Genomic DNA, 16,382 nt, shown 5'->3' with positions numbered 1-16,382 from the left:
ACAATCTTCCCAAGCACACACACACACACACACACCTTGGACAGGCAGAACCCTTTCCTTGGGATTCTAACCTACCCATATCGGCTTCTGCCTTTGACACCGCTTTAGATGCAGAATGCCTTCAAGATCCCAGTGTCTGCTTGTTGCATCCAGCATTGCCAACAGACACCAGACCTGTGCTCCCATCTCCTCCCCACCAGGAGGGAAAGCCTGTGGGAAGGCGGTAGGTACCTCAGCACCAGGAGAGCAATGAGCAGCAGCAGAACCACAATCCCCGCGAGCGTGAAGACAGCGATCATCAGGATTTGAGGGCCTGTGGCAAGGGAGGCAGGAGCAGCACATTAGTGGGACCATGGGTGAGTGTGAATGCGCCCCAAGCTTCTCCTGCTGTAACATAACTTGACGACAGGAGAAGCAAGAGCCTCTCTGAAGAATCCCGATCTTTTTAAAATCTCTTCATTGGTGATAGGCATCCAGCATCCCCAGCTCTGAAGAAAGCCCAGAAAAAAATGCTAACTGCTTGGGTAGTAACGGCATGCACCTTTAATCCCAGCACTCTGGTGGCAGAGTTCAAGGCCCATATGGACTACACAGAGAAACCCTGTCTTGAAAAATCAAAAAAACAAAAACAAAAAAACAATAAAACCCACCCAACCAACTAACCAAACAAACAAACAGAAAAAGGATTCCTTTTAGCATCGCTTGTTTTTCTTGGTGTGTGAGGATTATAGGGTTATAGGCGCATGACAACAGACACAGATGTGTTATTTCTGACCCAAAACCATACCATGGTCATAGGAACATTATGTGGTATTCAACACGCAGAATTTGGAGGGCTCTTTGCCTATCTGGCATTCTCCAGACCTGTGTGTCTAAGAGATTCTCGCAGGAAGAAAGTGAAGGGGATCCTCAAATGCAGGGCTTGCATCCTAAGAAACTACAGTGCTGTTCTGCCAGTCCTTTCCAAGCCTTCTAGATTATGGAGGGGAGACAATAACAAGATTTTATTTGTTATTGTGTGTGTGTTGAGGAGATATCGTAAGTTCATAGATTGTCAGAAGGCCAAGTGGAATCCAGGAAAACGGAAATCTATCCTAAAGACCCTGGAAGGACATTTGAGGATGCAAGGGGACAGGTTCAGAGTGAGAAGGCCACAGGATAAACCTTCATGGGGGCGTCCTGGCTCCCATGTGCCAGGAGTTTCCCCACTAGGCAGGAAGTTAGTGGGCTCAGTGTCAGGACTCAAGGTGAGAGAATAAATATGTAAGAAGCTGGAAGATAATAGTATATGGTAAAGAAGACATGATTTTTCTGAGAGAGAGAGAGAGAGAGAGGAGAGAGAGAGAGAGAGAGAGAGAGAGAGAGAGAGAGAGAGAGAACGCACTTAGGGAGAGTTTCTTTAAAAAGGGAGGAGATCGCTTCTAAATAATGAATGAAGTTACTCCGGGAAAAGAGATAACAGATTTCCCAGCAAAGTGGCAGGCACCCCACCCCACATGAGTCTCTAAAGTGGCACCTGAATATATAACATTCTTGCAGGAAGCAGCAGCCGGTGTCTACCAGTTCGCCTGCAACCATCTGGAGTAAATTATTATAATGGCTGAAAAGTCTGAATAAAAGTTTGTCCCTCCTCCTACTTATACTGAGACAAGAAAAAGGTACCCCCAAATATTAAGACGTGTTAAGAAATTCCTCTACCATAAACTTACGTCATGCTAGGTCCTTCTAAAAAGTTTTCTCTCCCCTCTCTCTCCTCTCTCCCTCCACGTCCCCAGGCAGAGATCTAGCAAATGGCAAAAACCGGGGGCACTGTTCGGCAAGTGCAGGATTGTGCCCCTCTTTGCTTATCAGCTCGCTTTCCAAGGGACCTTTCTCCTCTCCGCTCCCACCTTCAGGCTCGAGCCTCCGTGGCTGTGCTTATTTGGGACGGATTCTGTCCAGGACTGTGATGGGTACTTCCGCCACGCCCACTGCCATCCCAGTCCTGCTGCAACACAACCCTCCCACCTACCCCAAACAAAAAATCCGCCGAAGAAACACAATGCCCGCAGCGTGGAACCAGAGCGTGAGTTCGAGGGATTCGGGTCATTTCAGTCCCTATCTGCAGAAAATGAGCGCCTCACTGTGCTAGACATACTCACCATAGTTAGATACTTAAGCGTACTATCTAAACCAGATAGGCTCACTGTTGTTGAGGCGGAGTCGCATTCTGTAGTCCAGGTTGGCCTAGAACTCGCTTTGTAGCCCAAGATTGCTTCAAGCTCATGGGGGCCTTCCCGCCTCAGTATTTCAAATGCTACAGATGTGAGCCACCGCCACACCTGGCTAAATGCAGTTTTTCACGGCTCTTCCTGGGTTAGCCGGGCTCACGCTGCTTCTAAGGCAAGCCTTCTGCTGCCCTCTAGTGGTTACTATGGTTACTCTAGTCTGCCGGCTTCTCAATGAATGAAAGATGGCAAGATCATGTCTAAGTCACATGACAGTACACCTGCACTTGTCTCTGGGTCATCTTTTGTTCGGTAGGATACTCTGCCCTCTTGGGGCTTTAAGTCAGTCATTTCTACTTAGTAGGAGTTCCAGACCAGCAGACATTTAGAAACAGCTGTATAGTTTGAATACAAGCAAGCCCGTCGGACCACGGATGCCCTCTTAGAAGTGGATCAAACTTCTAATTCCTGGCACAGAACACAGTCAGAATAGAAATTTTTTCAGTTTTTTTTTGCTTGTTTGTTTTTGCTGCTGTTGTTTTTCTAGACAGGGTTTCTTTCTTTGTGTAGGCCCAGTTATCCTGGAACTAAGTCTGTAGACCAGGCTGGCCTTAAAGTCACAGAGATCCGCCTGCCTCTGCCTCTCAAGTACTGGGATTAAAGGGGTGCGCTACCACCGCCTGGCTCTGTAACTCAGTTTTTAATACTTTAAAATGTGATAAATGAATACAAACATTGTGAAAAAGAATTGAAAATTCAGAAATATGTAGAAAGGATAAAATTCTTTCAGGCTTTTATTACTCAATGGAAACTAACATTAAGAATTTACGTATTTCACTTCACTTTTATTCCTACAAGTTAGGGCCTTGTTAAATAGTCACTTTTTTCTATTCTTTGATGTTACTAGCTTCCTATCACTTCAAATTCTTGCAGACAAATTTCACTCAGTCGTGTGATGTTTAATTTAAGAATACATTGTACATTTCTAGGACCATTAATGGCATTTTCACATCTTTGAGTATAACTGTGTGTCTGAATTTAAGATCTTAGTCTTAAGACGTTAGATTAGTAGTAATATGGAATTACTGATTGTTACATTAAGTGTTGACCAAGCTAGTCACAGAATGTGCTGTGCATCTTATGGTACATGGAAGCCCCTGACTTCCCTGCTGAATAGGGCTAGTAGTGTGTGTTCTCACTGTGTCTTGCTCACACGAAGGCCAAGCCTTGTTAAGGTTTGTAGAACCTCATCTCCTGTTTGTCAACACCATTGTCACCAAATGTATGCCCTGTGAAGGAATGGAGGAGGCTTTCGGGGCCATAAACAACTATCTCTCAACCTGATATAGCAAATAGTCCTTGCTAAAATGCAGAGAATGTTCCCTGAGTCTGCTGCATTAAAATGCATGCAGAGTAAAGCAAGTATTTCTATGGGTATTTATAGTTTACCCATTTTATGTCCCTGTTTTTTAGGGGACTTGCTTATGTGGGATCCATCTTCAAAACAGGGTTAGCTAAATTAGAATGTGGCTATACTAATGTAACTCACTGGGTTTGTAAAACCCACATTTACAAGCCCAGAAAGTCTATGTGAGATGAGAAGAAAAGGAAAACAAGCTACTTTATACAGATTACATGGATACAATGCCAGGGAAAAGAAACCTCATTGAGAATGTCTTACCCAGCCCGGGAACATCATTAGGGAGCCTGTGGTCCTTCCAGATGAAGTTGGGGTTCGTAACCACTGGGATAGTTTTGTTTTCATGGGTGTCATACTTCATAAGAATCTCATACTGTATTAAAGAAAGAAGAAGAAAAGAAAACCATGACAACATGTTTTGACAACTGAGGTGAGACTGACTATATGTGCATGTGGCTTTGGCAGGGCAGGATCTTGGTATTGTAGCCGAGTCTGACATTGAACTCGTAATCCTCCTGCCTCAGCCTCTCAAATTCTGGGATTACAAATGTGAGCCACCACTGTCAGTTATTAATTAGGCTTCTCTGATTAAAGTTTTCATTTGATGTCATCTGCTAATGGAAACATTACTACAGGGTAGCCATGCTTTTTTTTTGTTGTTGTAGATATCGATAATGCTGTGTAAAATGTTTGAAACATGGCTGCCTGTCTACAGTTACTTTCATTTCCTGAAAATATTCCCCATAAAACTTACATCTCAAGGACTTTACTCTGGAGAACCAAACCTTTGCATCTATGGAAGGTCAAAGTTTACCCGTACACTAGGCTATGGCATTCTGACCCTCTGCTGACACCTTCTCTGGATGTGGACTTGTGTCTTGCTAGCTCCCTCCTATGTTGTGAGCTCATCTCTAGGTTTCCCCAAATAGACACACTGTGTCATGTGATTGGAGGCAGTCAATTGCTAAAATGTTTGGCCAAATTTGCTTTGGGAGAGCTGTGTAGGGGAGAGTTCTCATGTGAAGAGCAGAGGCGTGGGTGAGGAAAGATCTCACACATGCCTTTGCCTCTCTTCCATGGGCAGCAAGGACGTCATCCAGTTGTGTAAGGATGTGGGTCTGTGTACGGAAGCCTTTAGGGGATCTGACTAAGAGGCTTCCCCATGGTATGGATGCCCACTACATGTTCCTTTTTGCATTTCTTTATTTTGGAGGTGAGTGTGTGTATCATGCATGTGGAGGTCTTGGACAATTTTCAGGAGTCGGATCTCTCCATGTGGGTCCCAGGGATCAGACCCAGGTTGTCTGTTTACAGTCAAACACCCTTGCCCACTGAGCCATCTTATTGGCTTCAAATATAGTATTTCCTTCAAGGTCCAATATAGTAACAAAAACTGTGGATTCTGTGAAACACTGCAACAAAGTTCCTGCATTCCTTTCTCAGGATGAACATCTTTTCTGTCATTTTCACACTTGTCATGGTTGGTATCTCTCAAAACCAGCGTCAATACATATGCTCACGTATTATTTAAGCGTGTCATAATGTCCACTCTGAAACATTTTACAGATGAACACTATTTTCTTCTGGAGTTCCAGTTTTGTCAGGGCCTGACCTCTTGCAGGAAAAGGTGTTCAGTGGCCACCTCTTGCCTGGAACAGAGGCTTCCATGGTTTCTATGGCTTGGCTTTGGAATGTCTAAGGGCAGGAGTTCCATTTTTAGGTTGGGTGCTGATCAGCCGTGAACGCCGTTCTAGACGGGAAGCTCTGTGTGGAGATATGGTGTCCTGCTCCTTTTTAGAGGCTCTGTCCTAGTCAGGGTTTCCTTTGCTGTGATGAAACACCATGACCCAAACAACTTGGGGAGGAAAGGGTTTCTTTGGCTGTGCTTCATCGTCTCCGTTCATCATTAAAGGAAGTGAAGGCAGAAGCTCAAACCAGGCAGGAACCTGGAGGCAGGAGCTGATGCAGAGGCCATGGAGGGGTGCTGCTTACTGGCTTGCTCACCATAGATTGCTCAGCCTGTCTTCTTATAGAACCCAGGACCAAAATGCCCAGGGGTGGTACCATCCACAATGGTCTGAGCCTTCCCACATCAATCACTGATTTAGAAAATACTCTACAGGCTATCTTACAACCCAATCTGATGGGGGCATTCTCTTAACTGGGGTACCCTCCTTTCAGACAACTGGAGCTTGTGTCAAGTTGAGACAAAAACTAGCCAGTACAGGCCTTAACATGGAAGTGAGGAAAACCAGTGTGTGACGTGAGCGGAAGTGTAGTGTCAGAGTGTTTTATGTTTGCCCGAGGGACTGGACAGTTCACAAGCTTCCTGAAAGTGCCGATGGGGAGAGCGGGTTCTTCGGAATCGTGGTTTGTAAATTTCCAGTCTTTAGAAAAAGCTTGCCATCAGCTTGTTATCTGTTCATTGACTCTCTCCCTAGTCTGGTGTGTGTGTGTGTTGATTTCTGTTTAGACGTTCTATGAACTAACATGCTCAGGGACCCATACCCCAAGTGAAGTACAAGCATGAGAACCGAGAAAGCTGAGATCTAACTGTAGATCCTGAACAGGGTCCCTCCTTCAGGGCTGGCCCTGGTCCAGGCTAACTATCCTTCACCCAGTCTCATTCCGCACCCCCCCCCCATGTTCTAATAAGAAGTCAGACATACTTTCCTGGTATCCAAAGACACATACAGAAGACACATAATGTTGTCAATGTCTCCACTGTCATCCAGAGTCACCGGTCCCGAAAAACCTAAAGGAGAGAGAGGAGAGCGTGTTGGAGAGCATCATTGGCTCTGGGCCTGACACAGTAGGGTCCTGATGGAGATGGTAAAATGGATTCAAATCACTCTATTATATTCTTTTCAAACAGCCCTCAATCGCTCTTGCCCCTGGGATTTGTGAAGGGTGTTTTTAGGGAAGATGTTTATTTAGAAGGAGAATTCCCTTTGTTTCATTTAGGATGTGGCAGGTTGACACAGCACTCGATTGTCCGTGACACATATTGACCAGGGACGCAGCTCACTCAGTTACACAGTGTATGGGGCACGGCACAGTCTACATTGTACAAAGAACAAAATTGCTTTTCTATAGTTCTTTGGTTAAAACACTGAAAAAGGGGGCTGGAGAGATGGCTCAGTGGTTAAGAGCTCTGCCTGCTCTTCCAAAGGTCCTGAGTTCAATTCCCAGGAACCACATGGTGGCTCACAACCATCTGTAATGAGACCTGGTGCCCTCTTCTGGCCTTCAGGGATACATCCAGGCAGAGCACTGTCTAAAAATAAATAACTAAAATTTATTTTAAAAAACTGAAAAAGATACTTAAGTTGTTTATATTTCAATTACCTAACTACAAGATAATAGCAGTGTAGATTGACCATACAGCACGTATGGTTAGGAGGTGGGGAATGTTTGCATCTTCAAACATAACGGCTAGTCTCTGGGCTGCCAAGACAGTTCAGGGGGAAGGGAGCTTCCTGAAGACCTGAGCTCAGTCCCCTAGAACCCACATAGTAGGAGAGGCCCGACTCCCCCAAGTCACCCTCTGGCCTCTGCACCCCGTGGCACATGCATGTGAATGCTCACTTATATGGGCAGCCCCAAGTAAATAAATTCAAATTTGAACCTGACACTTATTTCATGTTTACCAGACACCAGGTCCGTGCTAAATGGATCATGCACATTTGCCATGTTCTTCTCTCCAGAACACATGACATAAAAACTGCCATTTCTATTTTATTGACGAGAAGTGATTTTCATGAGACTCAGAGACAGTAAGACATGACCAAGTTAGGACAGATAGATGTCTCCTGGCTCTGAGCCTGTGACGATGGTCATTGGGACACTTGACTGTGACCACGGCTATGGCTCCCTAAGTGCCTGTCAGAACTCAGGACACACAGGTGATCAATACATGCCTCTCCTTGCTTCTTTGAGGAAGCAGAAACCATCTCCTTCTCTCCCTGTGGAAACCCACAGCCACGGGCGCAGCTCTCAGACCAGATGCTAACCATTTGCTACCTTCCCGAGCTGACAGAAGGCTCACTTTCATTCAGACAAAGGTTTCCTTGGGCAAGACTTTAAGATAACTTCCTTCCTCCCTCCCTCCCTTCCTTCCTCCCTCCCTTCCTCCCTCCCTTCCTCCCTCCCTTCCTCCCTTTCTTCCTCCCTCCGTTTCTCCCTCCCTCCCTCCCTCCCTCCCTCCCTCCCTCCCTCCCTCCCTCCCTCCTTCTTTCCTTCCTTCCCTCCTCCTCCTTGTCCTCCTCTTCCTCCTTCTCCTCTTCTTCTTCATTATGTATACAGTGTTCTGTCTGCATGTAAGCCGGCATGCCAGAGGAGAACACCAGATCTCATTAAAGATGATTGTGAGCCACAGTATGTTTGCTGGAAATAGAACTCAGGACCTCTTAATCTCTTAGCTGTCAATCCAGCTTCAAGATAATTTCTTAAAATGAAATCTCTTCATAACTCCTGCCTGAGACCCCAAACACGAAAGAGGAGCTTCAAGAGGAGCGTGAAGGATGGGGGTGTCAATCCAGCAGCTGCGGGGGGGGGCACATGTTGCTTTGGTGATATTGTGAAGGATGCGGGTGTCAATCCCACAGTTGGGTGGGGCAGGGCACATGCTGCTTTTGGTGGTGGTGTTGTGAGGGGGTTTGAAAATAGAGGCTTAACACAGGAGATGGGGTAGATCTTTCATGACATGAAGAGGTAAAAATAAACCGACAAACATGAGAAGACAGGTCACATGGTGGGTTTAGGGGACCGGCAGACTAGAGAAGATGAGTGGAGTAGTAAAACACACTCCATTTGAAATGCCGCAGTTATATCTTGTATGCCAATTTAAAAATAAAAATAACCTGCCAGAGTGTCTCTTCCTGCTAATCTCCAGGCACAGGCCACACACCCCTGTTCTAACAACCTCTGTGAAAGGCTGCTCGCAAATACAGTCCTCAAGCTCCGCGCGCATTCTGCAGCACTCCCGCCAACAGCCAGGTCTGTCGCATAAACTGTAGTCTAGTTATGCATCCCAACGTCTGCAGAGTGTGTGGAAACAGTTCCTCCAGTTGAGTTCCAGGGTCTTTTGCAATTGAAGCATCAAATGCTGAAGCCTCTCTGGGGTTCCCACCGTCCCCTCCCAAAGCCTGAATTTCTTTGACTTTAATGCTGTTTGCTCTTAAAGAGACCGGGTACCTTGAAAAGTGAGATTCCTGAACGCACGAGCAAATTTGGTTGTGGTGATATTTTCTTTGTTTTCAAGAAATATCTTCAGCATGTGCCCAAACAGCAAGGTTCCCTCCAAGTAAGCGAGAGAAAAGTCATTTCTTCCCTGAAGAAGAAGAAAAAAAAATCTTTTAATGGGAAAAGGGGGGGGAGGGTTGATCTTAAGTTTGGAGCAAAATGTTCTTGGGATCAGTGAGAGACTAAAAAGATGAAATGGCATCAGGGGACCCGGAAGTGTGCTATTAAGGAGGACTGGAAATACCTCCTTGGGTCAGGGCTCTGTTGTCAGAATGTTGCTTTCTCGTGGGATCAGAAAACAAGAAGCCTGCCTTTAGAGAAAGGTCTAGAAGCCATTATAATCTTTCTGATGATGGAGGAATACACACTTTAGCTAAGAAAATCAACAGCCAGCATTTTCGTGTTTATAAGATCGATGCAGAAACAGAATTTGCTGCAAGCTAATGTTTTCATCAGAATGTAAAAGAGAAACCAGAAGCCCCAAAAACAAGCCCTGCCCCCAGTATCCAGGGTGGGATGTGAGGAAATTTGATTGGTTGATACCATGGAATGTGCTTTGAAGATGGTTTTAACTTAGGGTCACTTCACTCCCCTCACGTCTGTCCTGACAAAATAGTAGAGTTAGCCACCTCTTCATCCGCTACACGATGCCTGTTGCAGGATTATGATTTGAAAGCTCTTGCCCCCTGAACCAGACAGGTTCTGTTTTCTCATGCACTTGGGACCTCCCTTCTGCCGAAGCCGAGAGATAATTCAAGTTCGATGACCCTGGAATTACGCTTTGCAGAAATATTAACAGGAAAGATAAGCCCCTGTTTCTTCTGCTGCATCATCATTTCATTACATTTATCTATTTATCGATTGATTGATTGATTGATTGGGGAACTGCAGATAGTGGTCAAAAGATAACTTCTGGGACTCAGGCTTTTCCTTCTACCATGTGGGACCCTGGGATCAAACTCAACTGATTAGGCTTGGTGGCAGGTGTCTTTTACCCCTGAGCTATGTGGCCAGTCCACAAAAATCATCATTTCACGCGATAAACAGAACTCAGTTAAAACCTTGCATTAAAGGGACTTATAACCTCTAATTTTGACAGGTCCTTGAGCTGGTGTGCTTGGAACATACGGTCTAGGTAAAGCGGTGACACTCACACCTCCTTACAGCACATAGGGACTTGTGCTCACTTGTCACGGAAAAGCTGTTTGGGCGTCTTTGGATTGCCCCTTCTTCCTTTACCATAAACCTCTTTCAGCTGAGAGCAGAAGGCGGCAGACGACCAGCTGCATCTCATTAGGGCTCAGTGACTGGCAGAGTTAAACGTGTCTTCAGAGCTTTGCAATGGAATAAGGTGACTATGATTTAACGGGAAGTGGAGGCCTTTTCTGGGACAAGTGCCAAACCAGATAGGACCCTGAAACAATTGGGATGCATTAGCTTCTCCTGGCACACCTCTGGACAACGGTCAGCTTCCTTACGAAGGACACCACTGTCATGTCTTCACCTAGGAGTACCTATTTCAGAACAAAGCATTTGGGTACTAGCAACAGGAGAGCATTGCTTTAGCATTCTGGTACCTCTTTAGTTATTTTATGCTGCTTAATTTCTACCTCTCCCAAGTGTGAGACTACTCAGTAGCCAGGCTTCTTCTTCCTATATCCCCATATGGGGACTTGCTCTCCGATGTTATGAAATGTCTGCTGCTCTCATGGTCTAGAGTCTAACGTAGTGACCTGCAGGGTGACGTTTGGTGGGATGCTGTACTTGCAAAAGCTCTGTACATAGCAGGAGTCCGTGGCATCTACTGAGCCAAGCAGAATTAGCAAAAGTGTTTGCAGGGCCTGAGGAGATGATGCAGCCCTAACGAACATGAGCACCTGAGTTCAGATCTGCAGCATCCATGTAAGGGCTAGATGTCATGGTACACTCCTGAATCCCAGCACTTGGTGGGTGGGCTTTGGGACCAGTGCAGGGATCGGATCAGGTGAATTCCTGGAGCTCTTCGGTCAGCTTGTTCAGCTGCATCAGTGAGCTATATGGTCTAGCGGTTAAGAGCACTTGCTGTTCTTACAGAGAACCTACGTTCACCAGCAGCTCACACCTGCCTATAACTCCAGCTCCAAGGGATCTGATGCCTTCTTCTGACCTCGGCAAGACTCTCACCCACTTAGCAACCCCCTCATATACACACAAATAAAAAATAAAAGAAAGTGGTGATGGATAGAGGAAGACAATATCCACCTTGGCTTCCTCATGCATGTGCGCATACACACACCTGCACAATAAACACATAGGCACATATACATACATGCAAAAAATTTCTTGCAAATATAAGAATCTGGGCTCAAATGACAGACTAACTTAACTACCTTACCCTGTGTCATCTTTAAGGAATGCTTACATAAACATACACACACAACTAACTCACCTGTGAGAACTGTCTGGAGAAAGAGGTGTTTGAGGGGGAGTTCTGAGGAGGCAGTGTCAGCACAAGGACATTGTCCATATACTCGGGAGCCACGGTGTCATTTTCAAAGTAATGGTTACTACAGTAAAAACACAGGGTCCTCGTCAAATTAGCATCCCAATACAGATGGACACGTTACAACCCAGGCAAACTACATGTAAGCTTTGAAAATTGCAGTTGTTGCTGTTTAACTTGAGCCATCAGGAAATCTTCCCACTTCCCCCGTTAGTTTTCCACTTTGCCCAATTCTACTTCCCTTCTCCACCTGCTAAAGTCAACAGCAGAACTTAGGCCGCTCTCGTTATTAGCTGAGCATGGAAAGGAGCCCAGCATACAAACACGTTGAGGGAATGTTTGCATTTGCTCTTAAGGAGGCCTAACACTCTGCTGAAAAACGTTCTTTTGTTTAAGTGTGCAAAACAAGTTGGAAACAATGGGATACGCCACATGGGATATGGGTGTTGGGATTAATGAGTCCTGGCCTTCAGTTGCTTTTCCCTCCTAGAACCTTCTAACATAAGTTACTAGAAGCTGTGCCTAGTTAGAGGATCAGAGGACCACCTGTTGACCATTAACTGCAGTGTATTTAAGTCTACATGGTGTTAATAAAGACGGGCTTTCTGAACCAGCGTTTGGGAGCTGCGTGTGTCGGTCTGACTCTGCGTCTGAGTTCTCAACCTCCAGCCCCTTGCCCGAAGCTCGGTAACTGGGTGCCAGCGCACAGAGCGCAGACACGGGGGTGCAGTGCGTGGCATATGGGATTACTTCCCACAATGCAGACTAACACAGAAGGCTACCATATCCTCAGGACTGATTGGAAGATGGCAGGCCATGACACAGAACTGCTAGACATGGCAAGCCTCTGGGTACATGCATGTGTTGGGGATGCGGGAGGTATGTACAGTGTGTGTGTATACATAATGCTCCTGTGTGTGTGTGTGTTTGTGTGTGTGTGTGTGCACGCGTTCGAGTGTGTGAATGCTGACACCTTTGTGGCGTCCCTGTGGAGGTCCGAGGACAGCCCCAGCTGTCGGCTCATGCTGTCTAACTTGTTGGGGATAGATCTCTTTTGCTGTGGCTGTAAGCATCTGGAGATGGGACTGATCGGCACATAGAGCACCTATTACCAACTCAGAGACAATGCTCAGCATGCTGCAGTCTGGGATCGCTCTGCAAACCCGAGGGTTTCTATGCTCCCTGACCATGCGGGTGCTTTAGTATACAGGGTGACCGCTGAGCTGCTAGGGTGACCTCATTGGATGCTCAGTCTGTGCTCTCCTGACAACCGCATCAGTGCTCCTGCTAACACTGCTCTCTTACCCTAAAAACAGACATCCTCAGAGCCATTCCACCGTGCGGCTTAATCACAAAATGCTAACAAGCACCCAACAGAATCCCATGTCAGGGTTAGACGTTGAGAGCATTAGGCTTAGTTTTGAATCTCACGTCGTTCTTTAAACTTAGCCATCTATCCCTTGGGCCGGTGTCACAAGGAAAGCCAGTACGGTTGGTGGAAAATGAAATTATCCCAAACCGGCCACACTGAGGACTCCCTGCCCAGAGCAAAGCAGCTATTGAAATCGGCAGGGCAGGAGGGTGGGAGCACAATGCTGATAACATCACTCTGTCCCTGCCTGTCCGCAGCTAGAGAGCTAGATGGGCTGTCCATTTCCGTGAACATTTTAACTGTCAATCAGGCCCGCACTTCCAGTGCTCCCTTCCCTCTCATGCTGGAAAAAGTATGTTCAGTAGCGAGTGATAACTCGGCAAGCACGGGGGAGCCACAGCGGAATGTGGCTCTCAGAGGAGGGCGCGCAGGTAATGATTAATTATCTGGGTAGATACGGGAGCCGTGTGATGTGCTTATGGGACAAGGGGCACAGCGCTCCAGTGGCTCCTCCTCTGAGAGTAACTGGAGTATTGCTTTGGTATAGTGTGCTATATAGTGGCGCTCGCTCTCTCTCTCTCTCCCTCCCTCCCTCCCTCCCTCCCTCCCTCCCTCCCTCCCTCCCTCCCTCTATCTCTCTCTCTCTCTCTCTCTCTCTCTCTTTCTCTCTCTCTCTTTCTCTCTCCCTCCCTCCCTCCCTCCCTCTCTCTCTTTCTCTCTCTCTTTCTCTCTCTCTCTCTCTCTCTCTCTCTCTCACACACACACACACACTGATGCTTTTCTCTGCTCCATGTCAGAGAAAAGGGTCAGCCCTGACTGACTGTGCCATGAAGGACAGAGGATAATTGTATAAATCAGGTCCAGCTGACTGCAACGTCAGTCTTTCCAAAGATGGCTGCTGAAAAAGAACCTGAGGCTGAAGACCATTAGCAACTAAAGCAAAGCAGTGAAGTCTACATCCTCAGGGAAACCATTGTTGAGTGTCTGGTTGTTGGATTGTTTACTGAGCAAAGATCTTACTATCAGCCTGGGAATCAGGATTCTGGGTACTCAGTGGACCTCACAGATGAGCGGCCTGGGGCTGCAGATGTAAGGCAGGTGTCAATGAATACATTTTTTGCTTAAGATCACGGATGATCAGGTAAACATGAGGCGTTCTGAGAAAGGAACGAGGCTTTAGTTCAAATGTCGTCATCGTAGAAGCTGCCTATCACAGGAGAGAGGAGGATGTGCTGTGGCCATTGATATGCTACCCCTCTTAGCGGAGGTTTTCCCCGGATTGTCATTGTACCAACCTGAACAGGTCTACCAGGATAACAACAGTGTCTTCGGCCACTTGGATGTCAGCCTTCACGCTATAGAAGCTTTCTGGTGTGCCACACATAACAATCACTGGAAGTAGAAATGGAGACGGAGTGAGAGGCCACGTGCACATCAACCAGGAGCAGGCAGATCCCTGAGCCTGAACCCAGCACGTTCACGCTGTCTGTTGATACCGTTATGTTTCTCTCTCCTTCCCTTTCTCCCCCCTTTCTTTTTGAGACAAAGTCTCACTGTGTATTCCAGACTCGAGCTCACTATGCAACAGTCCAGGCTGGCTTCTAATTCACAGAGATCCTCCTGCCTCAGCTTCTGAGTGATAGGATTATAGGCATGATATACCACACCTGTCTCTCACGTTACCTTTTGAAAGATTAACCCCGGTTCCCCAAATCTCTCCAGCCCCCTTTTGCATCTAGATACAGAATCAGAATAGAACTGTGTAGAGCCTTTGAAATAGAAGCTAATACCAAAGGTGTTAAGGGTTGGAAGAAGAGAGAGCTTGTAGTAGGATTCACGTTTGTGAGCCCTGCTGCGGGGTGTATTCTATCATACAGGGTGCGGGGTGTATTCTATCACACAGGGTGCAGTGAGTTGCCAGGCTATTCTCATCAATGAGTGGCCCATATTTCATCAAAAATATAAAGAAAAAGGCCATGTGAGAACACCTTATAGTATCTGTAAGCAACTATCTTTGGTCCATGCCTGTAGTTCCTTAATTCAGAACCCACCTTAGCCATTGGAAGGACAGAATTACTCTGAGCCTCTACCGCTAATCTAGCTACTGCCTTAACATGTGGTTTAGGTGTGGAAAGAGCTAGAGCGGACACTTCCTTGGATTTTCGCTGTTTAGAGATAGGGTTTCACTATTCAGCTATGGCTGTCCTGGAATTTTCTCATAAACCAGGCTGGCCTCACACTGTCTCCAAAATCCTGGGATTAAAGAAAAGTAAGCACCAGCACACAGGCTTTTGTTAGATCTTCTTGTATGCTCTGCCACCCAAGTGAACTGCAAACTCTTTAGGATCATGGATGGTTTTATGCTCCCCCCAGCCATGCCCCCAGTTTTATGCTTCCCCCAACCATGACCCCAGTTTTATGTTCTCCCCAGCTTTCCCCTTCTCCCTGTCAGATCTTAAAGTAGCAAATTAAAATAGATATGTTCTTAAAATAGCAAATCCTTGCTCATGGCAGCATATGATTATTTGAATGATGTCAGTGAGCTGCCACTGAGGGTCTTCTCTTATAGGAAGTTACTGCAAGTCGTTCTCTACTTCTGAGGTCCTTAAGAAGGGGCAGCCCTACAAGGTGTAGCAGGTCACTTCATAGTTTGGTGAGAAGGCTTTTATCCACTGGCCTTTCACACCTAACCTTTAGCTCATTGGTGAGATCGGGACCAGAAAAACGAGGAAGTGAAATCATCTTTTCTTGCTTGTGATTCTGTCTGAGGGGCAGTGTAATAGTTACTAGACTAAATCTGAAGATGTTTGTGGTCACAAATCCAGTAAAATGTTGGTTTTGTTACAGGGTAAAGACCCAAAGACCACTCAGCACGACTGATGTTTGAACCGAGAGTCTGCTTCAAGAGACTGCCTGGAGAGAAACCATCCCCCAGAGCAGCTCAATGCGTATTATAGAAAGTTTTTAAACACGGAAAACTACCTCCTGGTCAGCAGTTCAGGGGGAAGCAAGCAAGCAGTTTAACAAGAGCCAAGAATATGCAGTTAGCTGATGTGTTTCGACTGTGAGTTTCTAAAACAGAGCTGGGTGCCTTCCCAAGCAAGAGCACATCAGAAGAAAAGAACAAATGGTGTTAATTTCCTGTAAGGGAAGACCTCCACTTGGCGGGTAATTGACGTCGTGCAAATAATCATTGCCTGCTATCACAAGAATTTGTTATTGTATTGACTGACCAAGATCTGGGGTTTGGGGAGTGAGGCATAAAACCGTTCATGATCCTAAAGATCAGGGGCACGCAAAAATTCTACCAAGGAACTTCTAAAACTCATAAACACTTTCAGTAATGTAGCAGGATACAAGATTAACTAAAAAAAATCAGTAGCCCTCTTGTACACAGATGATAAAAGGGCTGAGGAAGAAATCAGAGAATGGACGCCCTTCACAATAGCCACAAATAGCATAAAATGTCTCGGAGTAACTCTAACCAAACAAGTGGAAGACTTGGATGACAAGAACTTTAAATCTTTGAAGAAAGAAATTGGAGACACCAGAAAGTGGAAAGATCTCCCATGCTCTTGGGTAGGTAGAATTAACATAGTAAAAATGACAATCTTACCAAAAGCAATCTACAGATTCAATGCAATACCCATCAAAATC

At 46.0% G+C, this 16,382-nt stretch overlaps 1 protein-coding gene across 1 annotated transcript in view; it reads right to left on the bottom strand.

Annotated features, from left to right (window-relative positions):
- Gucy2c (guanylate cyclase 2C) overlaps nucleotides 1–16,382 on the bottom strand; it is a 70,127-nt gene that overhangs the window by 37,374 nt on the left and 16,371 nt on the right. The window contains exons 6-11 of the mRNA XM_075982477.1: nucleotides 14,021–14,117; nucleotides 11,300–11,417; nucleotides 8,824–8,959; nucleotides 6,297–6,382; nucleotides 3,889–4,000; nucleotides 232–313 (exon numbers count right to left, since the gene is read on the bottom strand). Coding sequence (XP_075838592.1) covers nucleotides 232–313; nucleotides 3,889–4,000; nucleotides 6,297–6,382; nucleotides 8,824–8,959; nucleotides 11,300–11,417; nucleotides 14,021–14,117 — 631 coding nt within the window. The remainder of the gene's footprint in view (nucleotides 1–231; nucleotides 314–3,888; nucleotides 4,001–6,296; nucleotides 6,383–8,823; nucleotides 8,960–11,299; nucleotides 11,418–14,020; nucleotides 14,118–16,382) is intronic.

Source organism: Microtus pennsylvanicus, chromosome 8, assembly GCF_037038515.1.
Source record: "Microtus pennsylvanicus isolate mMicPen1 chromosome 8, mMicPen1.hap1, whole genome shotgun sequence".
Classification (NCBI taxonomy): Eukaryota; Metazoa; Chordata; class Mammalia; order Rodentia; family Cricetidae; genus Microtus; species Microtus pennsylvanicus.
This window is presented reverse-complemented; position numbering and strand designations above follow the sequence as displayed.